Genomic DNA, 14,111 nt, shown 5'->3' on the forward strand with positions numbered 1-14,111 from the left:
ACACACCTACAGTATAGACACACCTACACACACCTACTGTATATACACACCTACAGTATAGACACACCTACACACACCTACTGTATATACACACCTACACACACACCTACAGTATATATACACCTATACACACCTACACACACACCTACTGTATATACACACCTACAGTATAGACACACCTACACACACACCTACTGTATATACACACCTACAGTATAGACACACCTACACACACCTACTGTATATACACACCTACACACACACCTACAGTATATATACACCTATACACACCTACACACACACCTACTGTATATACACACCTACAGTATAGACACACCTACACACACACCTACTGTATATACACACCTACAGTATAGACACACCTACACACACACCTACAGTATATATACACCTATACACACACACACACCTACAGTATAGACACACCTACACACACACCTACAGTATATATACACCTATACACACCTACACACACCTACTGTATATACACACCTACAGTATAGACACACCTACACACACACCTACAGTATAGACACACCTACACACACACCTACTGTATATACACACCTACAGTATATATACACCTATACACACACACACACCTACAGTATAGACACACCTACACACACACCCACAGTATATATACACCTATACACACACACACACCTACAGTACATGCACACCTACAGTATATATACACCTATACACACACACCTACAGTATAGACACACCTACAGTAGGTGCGGGGCGGCAGCGTAGCCTAGTGGTTAGAGCGTTGGACTAGTAACCGGAAGGTTGCAAGATCAAACCCCCGAGCTGACAAGGTACAAATCTGTCGTTCTGCCCCTGAACAGGCAGTTAACCCACTGTTCCTAGGCCGTCATTGAAAATAAGAATTTGTTCTTAACTGACTTGCCTAGTTAAATAAAGGTAAAATAAAATAAAAATAAACAGTATATATACACCTATACACACACACACACCTACAGTATAGACACACCTACACACACACCTACAGTATATATACACCTATACACACACATACACCTACAGTATATGCATACCTACAGTATATATACATCTATACACACACCTACAGTATATATACACCTATACACACACACCTACAGTATATATACACCTATACACACACACCTACAGTATATACACACCTACAGTGTATATACAGTATGTACACACAGTGCCTTTAGTGCTTGTAAGCTGGGTTCAATAGGGATACCACAGAGACTTAACTGGTCTCTCTCTCCCTCCATCCATCCATCCATCCATCCCTCTCTCTCTCCCTCCATCCCTCCATCCATCCATCCATCCATCCATCCATCCATCCATCCATCCATCCATCCATCCCTCTCTCCCTCCATCCCTCTCTCCATCCATCCATCCAGTGAACTCATCCGGAGAGACGGCTCTGGACATCGCCAGGAGACTGCAGCACTCCCAGTGTGTGGAACTGGTAAGACATGACTGACTGGGTTTAGGTTTATTTGAACATCTTGGTACTTAAGCAGAAACAAGCATAAAATGCGATATCATACAATATAAAACACAACGAAGAAGATATGATTAGCCTAATTATGTGGACAGTTCATCATCGTTATTAACAACGAAACACTAAATCGATAAATATGCGTATCGATGTTTTTTACTGTGATAGTCATTTGCGTAGTTTGAGAGCTCTTGCCAAGAAAGGGACTGACTGACCCTGACTTTACAGTTAACTCTCAGTGCAAATACAGCCTTTATGTTCCTTCTGGCTCCCTGTCTTCCCCTGCTAAACCTGCTTTGACCCCGTTCAATTTCCTGTTTTCCCCTGCTAAACCTGCTTTGACCCCGTTCAATTTCCTGTTTTCCCCTGCTAAACCTGCTTTAACCCCTTTCAATTTCCTGTTTTCCCCTGCTAAACCTGCTTTGACCCCGTTCAATTACCTGTTTTCCCCTGCTAAACCTGCTTTGACCCCGTTCAATTTCCTGTTTTCCCCTGCTAAACCTGCTTTAACCCCTTTCAATTTCCTGTTTTCCCCTGCTAAACCTGCTTTGACCCCGTTCAATTACCTGTTTTCCCCTGCTAAACCTGCTTTGACCCCGTTCAATTTCCTGTTTTCCCCTGCTAAACCTGCTTTGACCCCGTTCAATTTACTGTTTTCCCCTGCTTTGACCCCGTTCAATTTCCTGTTTTCCCCTGCTAAACCTGCTTTGACGCCGTTCAATTTCCTGTTTTCCCCTGCTAAACCTGCTTTGACCCCGTTCAATTTCCTGTTTTCCCCTGCTAAACCTGCTTTGACCCCGTTCAATTTCCTGCTAAACCTGCTTTGACCCCGTTCAATTTCCTGCTAAACCTGCTTTGACCCCGTTCAATTTCCTGTTTTCCCCCGCTAAACCTGCTTTGACCCCGTTCAATTTACTGTTTTCCCCTGCTTTGATCCCCTTCAATTTCCTGTTTTCCCCCGCTAAACCTGCTTTGACCCCGTTCAATTTCCTGTTTTCCCCTGCTAAACCTGCTTTGACCCCGTTCAATTTCCTGCTAAACCTGCTTTGACCCCGTTCAATTTCCTGCTAAACCTGCTTTGACCCCGTTCAATTTCCTGCTAAACCTGCTTTGACCCCGTTCAATTTCCTGTTTTCCCCTGCTAAACCTGCTTTGACCCCGTTCAATTTCCTGCTAAACCTGCTTTGACCCCGTTCAATTTCCTGTTTTCCCCTGCTAAACCTGCTTTGACCCCGTTCAATTTCCTGTTTTCCCCTGCTAAACCTGCTTTGACCCCGTTCAATTTCCTGTTTTCCCCTGCTAAACCTGCTTTGACCCCGTTCAATTTCCTGCTAAACCTGCTTTGACCCCGTTCAATTTCCTGTCTTCCTATCCTATATGGAACAATAGATAACATGCTCACTGTCTCTGATTATGGTTAGGTGCTGAATTGTCATAGTCAAGTCCGTAATGAAAGAAAGTGTTAATTTCCTGTCCTTGTTGTGTTTTTACTGGAAAACCATTATCACCGTTTTAACATGAAATAACGGATAAGTCAAATCAAATCAAATCAAATTTATTTATATAGCCCTTCGTACATCAGCTGATATCTCAAAGTGCTGTACAGAAACCCAGCCTAAAACCCCAAACAGCAAGCAATGCAGGTGGAGAAGTAACCTAAGTTGTTGTTTCAATACTGTTTCGTGACAGACTGTTAAAGGGCAACTCCGCCACTTTTCAACCTCACATTCACCATCTCAGCACCATACCCGTGTCTACATATGTGAAAACAGCGTGTTTCTATGATCTGTAGTAAAAAAATAAAAAATAAGTTAAATAAAGATTTCAAGTAAGAAAACAAGTGATTTTCAGGGTAGACCTTTTAAACTTTATATTTCGTAGAAAAGCGCTGTTTTCACGTGTAGACACTGACATTGTGCTGAAGATAATGACAATGAGGTTGAAAATTGCAAAAAATTGCAGCAAAAAAAAGAATTTGCACTTTAACATAAATGTTAGCATAATTAAGTCACTGGCCAGCACATGTAAGATTTAGTTCTGGTTCCTGGCACTAAAGTTTCAGTGGTTTTAACAGTTGTCCCATAGCTTGAAAATACTATTTTATTTTCTGGATGATATTTGAGTATTTAAAGGTACTGATAGGAGCAATGACTTGACTAGCTATGCTATGTTTGTAATCTGAGCAAAATATGGATTTGTAGCTGACCTGTGTGTGTGTGTGTGTGTGTGTTTGTTTTAGCTAGAGCTGGCCCAGAGTGGGAAGTTCAACAGTCAGATCCATGTGGAGTACATGTGGGAGACACAGAGCCAGGACCTGTACGACAGCGAAGATGACCTGGATGAGAGGGTACAGACACACACACAGACACACCGAATACGACCTGGATGAGAGGGTAAACACACACACACTAACCACTGTACAACCAATACACCAGTCCTCCTGGACCCCAACAGAACATTTATATTGTAACCCTGTGCAAACTCACCTGATTCAATTCGCCAACTAATCTTCAAGCTCTCATTGAGTTGAACCAGGTGTCTGGGGTTACAAGTTGAACCAGGTGTCTGGGGTTACAAGTTGAACCAGGTGTCTGGGGTTACAAGTTGAACCAGGTGTCTGGGGTTACAAGTTGAACCAGGTGTCTGGGGTTACAAGTTGAACCAGGTGTCTGGGGTTACAAGTTGAACCAGGTGTCTGGGGTTACAAGTTGAACCAGGTGTCTGGGGTTACAAGTTGAACCAGGTGTCTGGGGTTACAAGTTGAACCAGGTGTCTGGGGTTACAAGTTGAACCAGGTGTCTGGGGTTACAAGTTGAACCAGGTGTCTGGGGTTACAAGTTGAACCAGGTGTCTGGGGTTACAAGTTGAACCAGGTGTCTGGGGTTACAAGTTGAACCAGGTGTCTGGGGTTACAAGTTGAACCAGGTGCCTGGGGTTACAAGTTGAACCAGGTGTCTGGGGTTACAAAATAAATGTGTACTGTACTGGTTACTGGAGGACTGGATTTGGGAAACGCTGCACTAGAGTTTTATTCGGTGTTTACCTCGGTGCAACCACACTTCACCTTTGTGTCACTCTGCTCATATCCCTCACTATCGCACGACTTAGACTTAGTCATGGGGCGGATGTTAGAATGGGGTGGGGGTGTTAGAATGGGGCGGGGTTGTTAGAATGGGGCGGGGGTGTTTGAATGGGGCGGGGGGGGGGGGTGTTACAATGGGGGGGATGGAAAAATTAGGGGGGGTTTGGGGTTGGGGTGTTAGAATGGGGGGTGGGGTTGTTAGAATGGGGGAGGTGTTTGAATGGGGGGATGTTAGAATGGGGCGGGGGTGTTAGAATGGGGCGGGGGTGTTAGAATGGGGCGGGGGTGTTAGAATGGGGCGGGGGTGTTTGAATGGGGCGGGGTTGTTTGAATGGGGCGGGGGTGTTAGAATGGGGCGGGGGTGTTTGAATGGGGGGGATGTTAGAATAGGGAATGGGGGTGTTAGAATGGGGGATGGAAGGGGTGTTAGAATGGGGGGTGGGGATGTTAAAATGCGGGGGGGTGTTAGAATGGGGGATGGGGATGTTCGAATCGAGGGATGGAAGAATGGGGGTGGGGGTGTTAGAATGGGGGATGGAGGGGGTGTTAGAATGGGGGGATGGAAGAATGGGGGTGGGGGTGTTCAAATGGGGGGGATGTTAGAATGGGGAATGGGTGTAAGCTAGATGGAATTTTAACCATATTGTTTACTCTTATCCAATTATTTCAGAACACAAGGGTGTAGGGGGTAGGGGTTGTTTTTGACGAAACCCCAGTGCCATGTTTGGCATCATATACTGACCATCTCCCCCTTCCTCTCTACTCTTCAGGTGAACCCCTTACACAGGAACCTACGCTCCCCTCTGCCCTCCAAAGCCTCGCCCTCCCGCTGGAGCTTCGCCAACGCCCCCGTGGCGTGTAAGACCTATGAAAACGTGGACTTCCTTTACCGTAATCCCCCCAATAGTGCTCCATCTGGCGTCCTCATGCCCCCGCCCCCTCTGCCCGCTAAAGCCATCATGAGAGGTGAACACACGCATTGACATGAACATTAAAGCCCAGGTCTGTTTCAGTCAGTTTTCTTCCGTTTTGTGCTTAAATGAACAAGACCCTGGAAAGCGGTCTAATATAGTTTATAGTGGGTGTTTGAGTCTCGTAGCTGAGAGAGCTGTCTCACCTCTTCATCCTGGTCCTGACACACCTACAGGAAACACACACATCTGATCTGTTTCCATTAGATCTGCAAACACTGAAATAGGGGCTCGATCTCAAATCTCCCTCTCCTCCAATCTTCTCTCATCTCCATCCCCTCTCTTCCCATCTCCATTCCTCTCCTCTCATCTCCATTCCTCTCCTCCCATCCCCTCCTCTCCTCCCATCCTCTCCTCCTCCCATCTCCTCTCCTCCCATCTCTCCTCCCGTCTCTCCTCTCCTCCCATCCCCTCCAATCTCCTCTCATCCCCTCTCCTCTCTTCAAATCAAATGTATTTATATAGCCCTTCGTACATCAGCTGATATCTCAAAGTGCTGTACAGAAACCCAGCCTAAAACCCCAAATAGCAAGCAATGCAGGTGTAGAAGCATGGTGGCTAGGAAAAACTCCTTAGAAAGGCCAAAACCTAGGAAGAAACCTAGAGAGGAACCAGGCTATGAGGGGTGACCAGTCCTCTTCTGGCTGTGCCGGGTGGAGATTATACCAGAACATGGCCAAGATTTTCAAATGTTCATAAATGACCAGCATGGTCCAATAATAATAATCACAGTGGTTGTCGAGTCAGCACCTCAGAAGCAAGTCAGCACCTCAGAAGTAAATGTCAGTTAGCTTTTCATAGCCGATCATTAAGAGTATCTCTACCGCTCCTGCTGTCTCTAGAGAGTTCAAAACAGCAGGTCTGGGACAGGTAGCACGTCCGATGAACAGGTCAGGGTTCCATAGCCGCAGGCAGAACAGTTGAAACTGGAGCAGCAGCACAGCCAGGTGGACTGGGGACAGCAAGGAGTCATCAGGCCAGGTAGTCCTGAGGCATGGTCCTAGGGCTCAGGTCCTCCGAGAGACAGAAAGAAAGTGAGAATTAGAGAGAGCATACTTAAATTCACACAGGACACCGGATAAGACAGGAGAAGTGCTCCAGATATAACAGACTGACCCTAGCCCCCCGACACATAAACTACTGCAGCATAAATACTGGAGGCTGCGACAGGAGGGGTCAGGAGACACTGTGGCCCCATCCGATGATACCCACAGACAGGGCCAAACAGGAAGGATATAACCCCACCCACTTTGCCAAAGCACAGCCCCCACACCACTAGAGGGATAACTTCAACCACCAACTTACCATCCTGAGACAAGGCCGAGTATAGCCCACAAAGATCTCCGCCACGGCACAACCCAAGGGGGGGCGCCAACCCATCTCATGTCCTCCCATCTCCTCTCTTCCCATCTCCTCTCCTCCCATCTCCTCTCCTCCCATCTCCTCTCCTCCCATCTCCTCTCTTCCCATCTCCTTTCATACCATTTTCTTCTTAATTGAGGACCTTCCCTCGCATCTTCCTCACCGTTTGAGGAGGCAAGGATGTGAGGAATCAAGGAAGGACAAATTGAGAAAGAGACTGTTTTGTATGGCTGTCTCTGTCTCTCACTCACCTGGTCCTGTCTCTCTCTCCCCGCACACCCAGGTCGCTCGGACCCCCAGATCTCCTTGTCCACCCAGGAGGGGGTAAGCAGCAGGTGCAGCTGCTCCAACCCAACCCCCCAGTCCAGCCCCCCCTCCCCCATGCTGGAGGGTCAGGGGGGACGACCACCCAAATCACCCCACGGCCAGGGCATCCTGGTGAGGGGGCAGAGACAGACCGCAGCCTGGGAGGGTCAGGCCAATACTGGGTCAGGGTCCTCAGACAGAGACAGCACCAAGTCTAACAGTAGTTCCCCTCAGAACCACATAGGACCTGTCAGGTAATCCTAAAATACTTTCATAACTGACAAAGTAGGAGATCAGTGTGGTTTAGTAATGTTATGGCGGATAGACTCCCTCTATTCCTGCTAATGTCAGACTCCTTCCTGGTCTTCACAGTAAAATGTTTGTATTCTTGATTTGATTTCCCTTACTGTTAGAAATGAATAGTCAAACATATATATATATTTATATTTAAATGGAACAACCCTAGAGTTAAGAGAGAGAATTCATCAGTTCTGAAGATGACTGCCTTCGGGCAGCAGTTTACTGGCAGCTAAAATGACCTCACAGCGCCCGCTGTTGAAGCCTAACAATTCTCTATGAGCTGAGCACATAGAGCATTCTAACAGTAATGAACACCTACTTTGTCACTGTCCCCAAAAAACTCCTAGTGAGCAAAATAATGAATTATATATATTTTTTAAATCATTAATGTTACAAAACTTTGCAATTACATGCATACTGGATGACATTATATGAAAAGACATGGGAACACTTTAATTGGAGAGTCTACAGACTATCAGTAACATTAACTGTCTATCTACTAACCTTAACTCTTATCTTAACAGTAACATGAACTGTCTATCTACTAACCTTAACTCTTATCTTAACAGTAACATTAACTGTCTATCTACTAACCTTAACTCTTATCTTAACAGTAACATTAACTGTCTATCTACTAACCTTAACTCTTATCTTAACAGTAACATTAACTGTCTATCTACTAACCTTAACTCTTATCTTAACAGTAACATTAACTGTCTATCTACTAACCTTAACTCTTATCTTAACAGTAACATTAACTGTCTATCTACTAACCTTAACTCTTATCTTAACAGTAACATTAACTGTCTATCTACTAACCTTAACTCTTATCTTAACAGTAACATTAACTGTCTATCTACTAACCTTAACTCTTATCTTAACAGTAACATTAACTGTCTATCTACTAACCTTAACTCTTATCTTAACAGTAACATTAACTGTCTATCTACTAACCTTAACTCTTATCTTAACAGTAACATTAACTGTCTATCTACTAACCTTAACTCTTATCTTAACCGTAACATTTTACATTGACATTTGAGTCATTTAGCAGATGCTCTCATCCAGAGCGACTTGCAGTTGTGAGTGCAGACATTTCGTCCATCCTGGAAACATTAGCAAACAGTCTGTTAATAGCATTCACAGATGGATAATCCAGACTATCTAAATCCAGCAGGACCCATGTAGGTACTCTATGTGTCCTATGTATCTATGAGTAGGTGAAGTGTTTTACCAACCTGTTCCTCTCCTCCTCCCCAGCTCAGAGAAAACAACATCGTACAGGCGAACCAGCAGCGGAGGACAAGGGAAGTGTTCTGCAGCCGTGACCTCGGCCGTGACCTCGGCTGTGACTTCACCCAGCTGTGTGGCGCTGGGCAGCCAGGAGGAGCTGTACTGCAGCGTGGTACCTACTGGTCCCGCTCCCAGCGTCACACCTGCGGCCAAATCCACCTCCTCTCCGATCACTGTGCGCCCTCGCAGAAACGCTATGGTACGACACGCAACATGACCTTACCACTAATACTGTAGCATCATTTCAAACACTGACAACAAAACCACTGGTATCTGAGTGAGAATGGCATCTATATATGGTATGCTAGTAAGAGCATGGAATGAAATAAATAATGCTCCCATACGAGAAAAAAACCATATTTAAAATATATTTTTGGTATGCATTTTAGGATGTGAAATATAAAGAATGTATATATTTTTGTTGGTTACTCTGATAGAAATACATTTTCTTCAGCTGCTGCATGTAACCTGCAACATCACTATTAAATGTCAGTTTAAGGCACAATAACGTAAATGTTACATTTAAAAAATGTTTTATCTATAACCTTTATTTAACCAGGCAAGTCGGTTAAGAACAAATTCTTATTTACAATGACGGCCTACACCGGCCCAACCCGGATGACGCTGGGCCAATTACGCGCCGCTCTATGAGACTACCAATCACAGCCGGATGTGATACTGCCTGGATTCGAACCAGGGACTGTAGTGATGCCTCTTGCACTGAGATGCAGCACCTTAGACCGTGGCGCAGCGAGTGGCGCACATTGAATAGTGATGTTGCAGGATAATAATGCCCAACCAACTGACAATGGGTTACATGTACAGATCAGTTGTCTGTAATACAGTAGCGGGACACTAGTATGTACAAGAGCCTGACGGAGTAGCGTGTGTATCCGCCAGGTGTCTCAGAGGAGGCCTACCCAGAAGAGGGTCAAGGCCCTGGTGGACTGCAGAGCCGTCAGCTCGGACCAGCTGGCCTTCTTCAAGGATGAGGTCATCGTAGTCACAGCCACCGAGGACCCCCACTGGTGGGTGAGTAGAACTACACCTCTATTTTTTTTACCTCTGTAAATCCGTCGTTACTTTTAATAAGCACAGCTTTAAAATAGAAAGTTGAGCTATTTGCCTTTCTGTATTAAGCCAACCATGTTTTAACCTATATAGGTTATTACAAAAAAGGCAACTGGAGGGTTTTCCTTCTGAGCAAACACAAAATCCATAGCCCTTTCATTTATGTCCGTCTATCTCAAATCTATTACCTCTGTATCTTCTATCTAGTCGGTCAGTGATCTTGATTGTTTCTGTACCTCCAGGTCGGCCACATCGAGGGCTATCCATCCAGAAGTGGGACATTCCCTGTAAACTATGTCCATAAACTGGGGACTGACTAGTCATATACCGGACTCCCTATCCCCTACCCTAGCTCCTAACCTAGCCCCTACCCTAGCCTAGCCCCTACCCTAGCCTAGCCCCTACCCTAGCTCCTAGCCTATCCCCTACCCTAGCCTAGCCCCTAGCCTAGCCCCTACCCTAGCCTAGCGGCTACCCTAGCCTCTACCCTAGCCTAGCCCCTAACCTAGCCCCTAGCCCCTAGCCTAGCCCCTACCCTAGCCTCTACCCTAGCCCCTAACCTAGCCCCTAACCTAGCCCCTACCCTAGCCTCTACCCTAGCCTCTACCCTACCCTAGCCCCTACCCTAGCCTGTCCCTTACCCTAGCCTAGCCTAGCCCCTACCCTTACTACGTCACTTACCTAGGACACAAAAAAGGCTGGAATGGACTCTCTTGAAAGCAACTAATTCAAAGACAACAAAAAAATGCTTGCTCGCTTTCCTGGTCATTTCTTGTGAGAGAATATTCTGAACCACTTTGATGTGTTGTGATCTGATGACTAGAGACTCCCATAAACTGTAATTGTATATACAGACAGTGCACTTAAGGAAGTCGCCATAAAGAAAGAAGGGATGAAAGATCATATTACAGGAAGGAATGCCACCCTCACAACCCGACAGAAGAGAGTGAAAACGCCTCCCTCCGCTTTTGACCTCTAATACCTGTGTGCTTTACATCTGTAAAGGGATGTTTTTACCACACCTTACCGCCCAGGGTATTAAAGGGATGTTTTTACCACACCTTACCGCCCAGGGTATTAAAGGGATGTTTTTTACCACACCTTACCGCCCAGGGTATTAAAGGGATGTTTTTACCACACCATACCGCCCAGGGTATTAAAGGGATGTTTTTACCACACCTTACCGCCCAGGGTATTAAAGGGATGTTTTTACCACACCTTACCGCCCAGGGTATTAAAGGGATGTTTTTACCACACCTTACCGCCCAGGGTATTAAAGGGATGTTTTTTACCACACCTTACCGCCCAGGGTATTAAAGGGATGTTTTTACCACACCATACCGCCCAGGGTATTAAAGGCATGTTTTTACCACACCTTACCGCCCAGGGTATTAAAGGGATGTTTTTACCACACTTTGCTTCCCAGGGTATTAAAGGGATGTTTTTACCACACCTTACCGCCCAGGGTATTAAAGGGATGTTTTTACCACACTTTGCTTCCCAGGGTATTAAAGGCATGTTTTTACCACACCTTACCGCCCAGGGTATTAAAGGGATGTTTTTACCACACTTTGCTTCCCAGGGGAAATTATAAGAGCAACAGCTGTAGCCACATAACTGCTGGAATACCTGTGATACAGACTGCCTGCGCGTGTGTCTGAGATTATAACCATACCATTGGATTACCTGGCAATGACATACATACAACACTGGAGTCTGGAGGAGTGAGATCGTGTGCTGTGGGAGCCCTAGAAAAGAGGATGAATAGCCGGCATTGTCCACTGCCTTCCTGGAAACTAAGGAGACTTAAAAGATTCATGCCATGTCAGTCACGGTACGTCGGGACTCTGAGCCAGATGCAATGAATACCTGCTCAGTGACTGGTGGCGATTATGTCTGGGGCTGGAACGACCTGGAACTGAAAGCGCATTTGTGGCTGCCAGCCTGTCTCCTGGGGCTCCAGGGTTCTCTGGCTGTCGCTCTGAAATGGAACCCCAGTGTCTAAGCTGGTTTTGGGCCAGACTCCAGCTCTGACTGGGGGGGGGCCTGGCTGGAGCCTGGGTGATTTTGTTTTCTCCGTCTCCAGAGGAGTCTGTCTTCCTACAGTCGGCAGAGGAAAGGAAGAGACTGTCACCGCAGTGAAATACACAAAGCTGGGTTGTATTCAGTAGGCACCAAATGGACTGAAACAGGAAAAGACTACCTGAACTTGTCCAATAAGAAATGCACATTTTTCATATTAGTTTGCCCGAATGAATATGACCCAATTCTAGTGCCTTTTTCCATACAGTAGATCTCGGTTCTGGGTCTATACTAAAGGCATGGAAAGTTGGACACTTCCACATTGTAAAGAAAAGAGAAGTTTGTAGAGAATTGTAAATAGATATTATTACACCCATGAATTGTGATGGAAGGATTCCATATCGCTAACCATAAGCTAGTACTGAGACATTAGTTGTTTTCCTAGTCTCTTGAGCACCATATAACTCTACAGTGTAATTACATTTTACTAGTGCATACTCACATCTGACCACTCCCATTCATATTCATTCATATTTGTCATGTTCTGAATCTGCAGTAAAGGCATATTAATACATTGCATTGTGTGTTCCAGCATTCTATTACTATTCTAGAACTAGATTCTAGTGTTACTTAATGCACCAGGATTCTATTAATATTCTAGAAATTCTAGAACTATATTCTAGTGTTACTTAATGCACCAGGATTCTGTCTCCTAATATGGTTTCAAAGTGCTTTAAATGCCACTAATAGCGATTGAGAGAAAGTGTAACTCAGTATTGGATCTTAGGCTGTTAAGCGTCTTAAACCAGTTGTATATCTGTCCACAAGTGAAGCTACGCCTGCAGTGGGTGTGGAGGGCTCTCTACAATAGGGCAGACAACAATAAAAATCCTAAGTATCAGTTGCTTTTCAGCCATGTAGGTGTTTTCACACCGGTTTGCATTCCTGTCGCTACTGTAGACAGGGGTTATTGAGGGTTTGTTTAGCTTTCTCTAGATCCAGTCACTGTTGCCAATACCTACACAAGTAAGTAGATAAGTGCATGATTGTCAATGGAACCAGGAACAGACTGAAAAGTGAGGGCAGACCGTTGAGTACATGTTGTGCTCTGTTCTACAAAGGTAAAAAAACAAACAGCTGTTGCATGTTGGAAACGTTAATATCATGCAGTGTTGAAGAATGACTGAGGATCAGAATGAATGCATTGTTATGTTAATGCTCCTTGTGAACATCACTTCGGTTCTGTAGACTCTTATGTGTCAGTAGGGCAATATGGCATGGGGGCTGGACTAGCGGGGCCCCAAATGGCCCAGTCAGTATGGACTAGAGGAGCCTAAATGGCCCAGTCAGTATGGACTAGAGGAGCCCTAAATGGCCCAGTCAGTATGGACTAGCAGAGCCCCAAATGGCCCAGTCAGTATGGACTAGAGGAGCCCTAAATGGCCCAGTCAGTATGGACTAGCAGAGCCCCAAATGGCCCAGTCAGTATGGATTAGAGGAGCCCTAAATGGCCCAGTCAGTATGGACTAGCGGGGCCCCAAATGGCCCAGTCAGTATGGACTAGCAGGGCCCCAAATGGCCCAGTCAGTATGGACTAGAGGAGCCCTAAATGGCCCAGTCAGTATGGACTAGCAGAGCCCCAAATGACCCAGTCAGTATGGACTAGCAGAGCCCCAAATGGCCCAGTCAGTATAGTCAGTATAGACTAGCCCACTTACTGTTGTTCTTCCATGTCTTTATCATTTTTAAACCTTATATAGATAACTGCCTCTATGGTTGAGCCTTTGTTTCACATGGTTTCTGTGCTGACAATGTAAGATAGAACATCAATATAATGGAGTATTTCTGTCATTTAAGTATTTGTAATATAGTAAATGTGTTTTGCTCTCTGTCCTTTCCATGTTACAAGATTATTCAATACCGTTTTAACATCTGTGTTTTTTACACTATATTCAATATTTGTATTACGAAAAGTAACTTTCAGAATGGATTTAATTATTTACATGTTTTGATGCATTAAACTTTTGTTCTCGTACATAATGCATGAGAGAGAGCAATGTAAAATATTAATGGGCTTTGGTGTCCAAAAACTAAAGAGATAAGAGAGTGTAGAACACATGCAATCCATCTCAGTCATTCTGATTAGATACTGGAACTAAAAAGATTATAAATGTCA

The 14,111-nt window shown here is 45.0% G+C and overlaps 1 protein-coding gene across 2 annotated transcripts in view; it reads left to right on the forward strand.

Annotated features, from left to right (window-relative positions):
• Positions 1–13,868, forward strand: part of LOC109893811 (arf-GAP with SH3 domain, ANK repeat and PH domain-containing protein 3) — a 62,412-nt gene extending 48,544 nt beyond the window's left edge. The window contains exons 20-26 of one of the 2 annotated variants that reach the window (XM_031829200.1): positions 1,428–1,495; positions 3,768–3,875; positions 5,381–5,576; positions 7,227–7,503; positions 8,810–9,041; positions 9,743–9,870; positions 10,156–10,322. In XM_031829200.1, coding sequence (XP_031685060.1) covers positions 1,428–1,495; positions 3,768–3,875; positions 5,381–5,576; positions 7,227–7,503; positions 8,810–9,041; positions 9,743–9,870; positions 10,156–10,204 — 1,058 coding nt within the window. In that variant the 3' untranslated portion in view covers positions 10,205–10,322. Of the gene's footprint in view, positions 1–1,427; positions 1,496–3,767; positions 3,876–5,380; positions 5,577–7,226; positions 7,504–8,809; positions 9,042–9,742; positions 9,875–10,155 lie in introns of both variants that reach the window. The other variant, XM_031829199.1, reaches the window with a different exon arrangement.
• Positions 13,869–14,111: the final 243 nt, after the last annotated feature.

The sequence above is a fragment of the Oncorhynchus kisutch genome, linkage group LG7 (assembly GCF_002021735.2).
Source record: "Oncorhynchus kisutch isolate 150728-3 linkage group LG7, Okis_V2, whole genome shotgun sequence".
In the NCBI taxonomy this organism is placed as follows: Eukaryota; Metazoa; Chordata; class Actinopteri; order Salmoniformes; family Salmonidae; genus Oncorhynchus; species Oncorhynchus kisutch.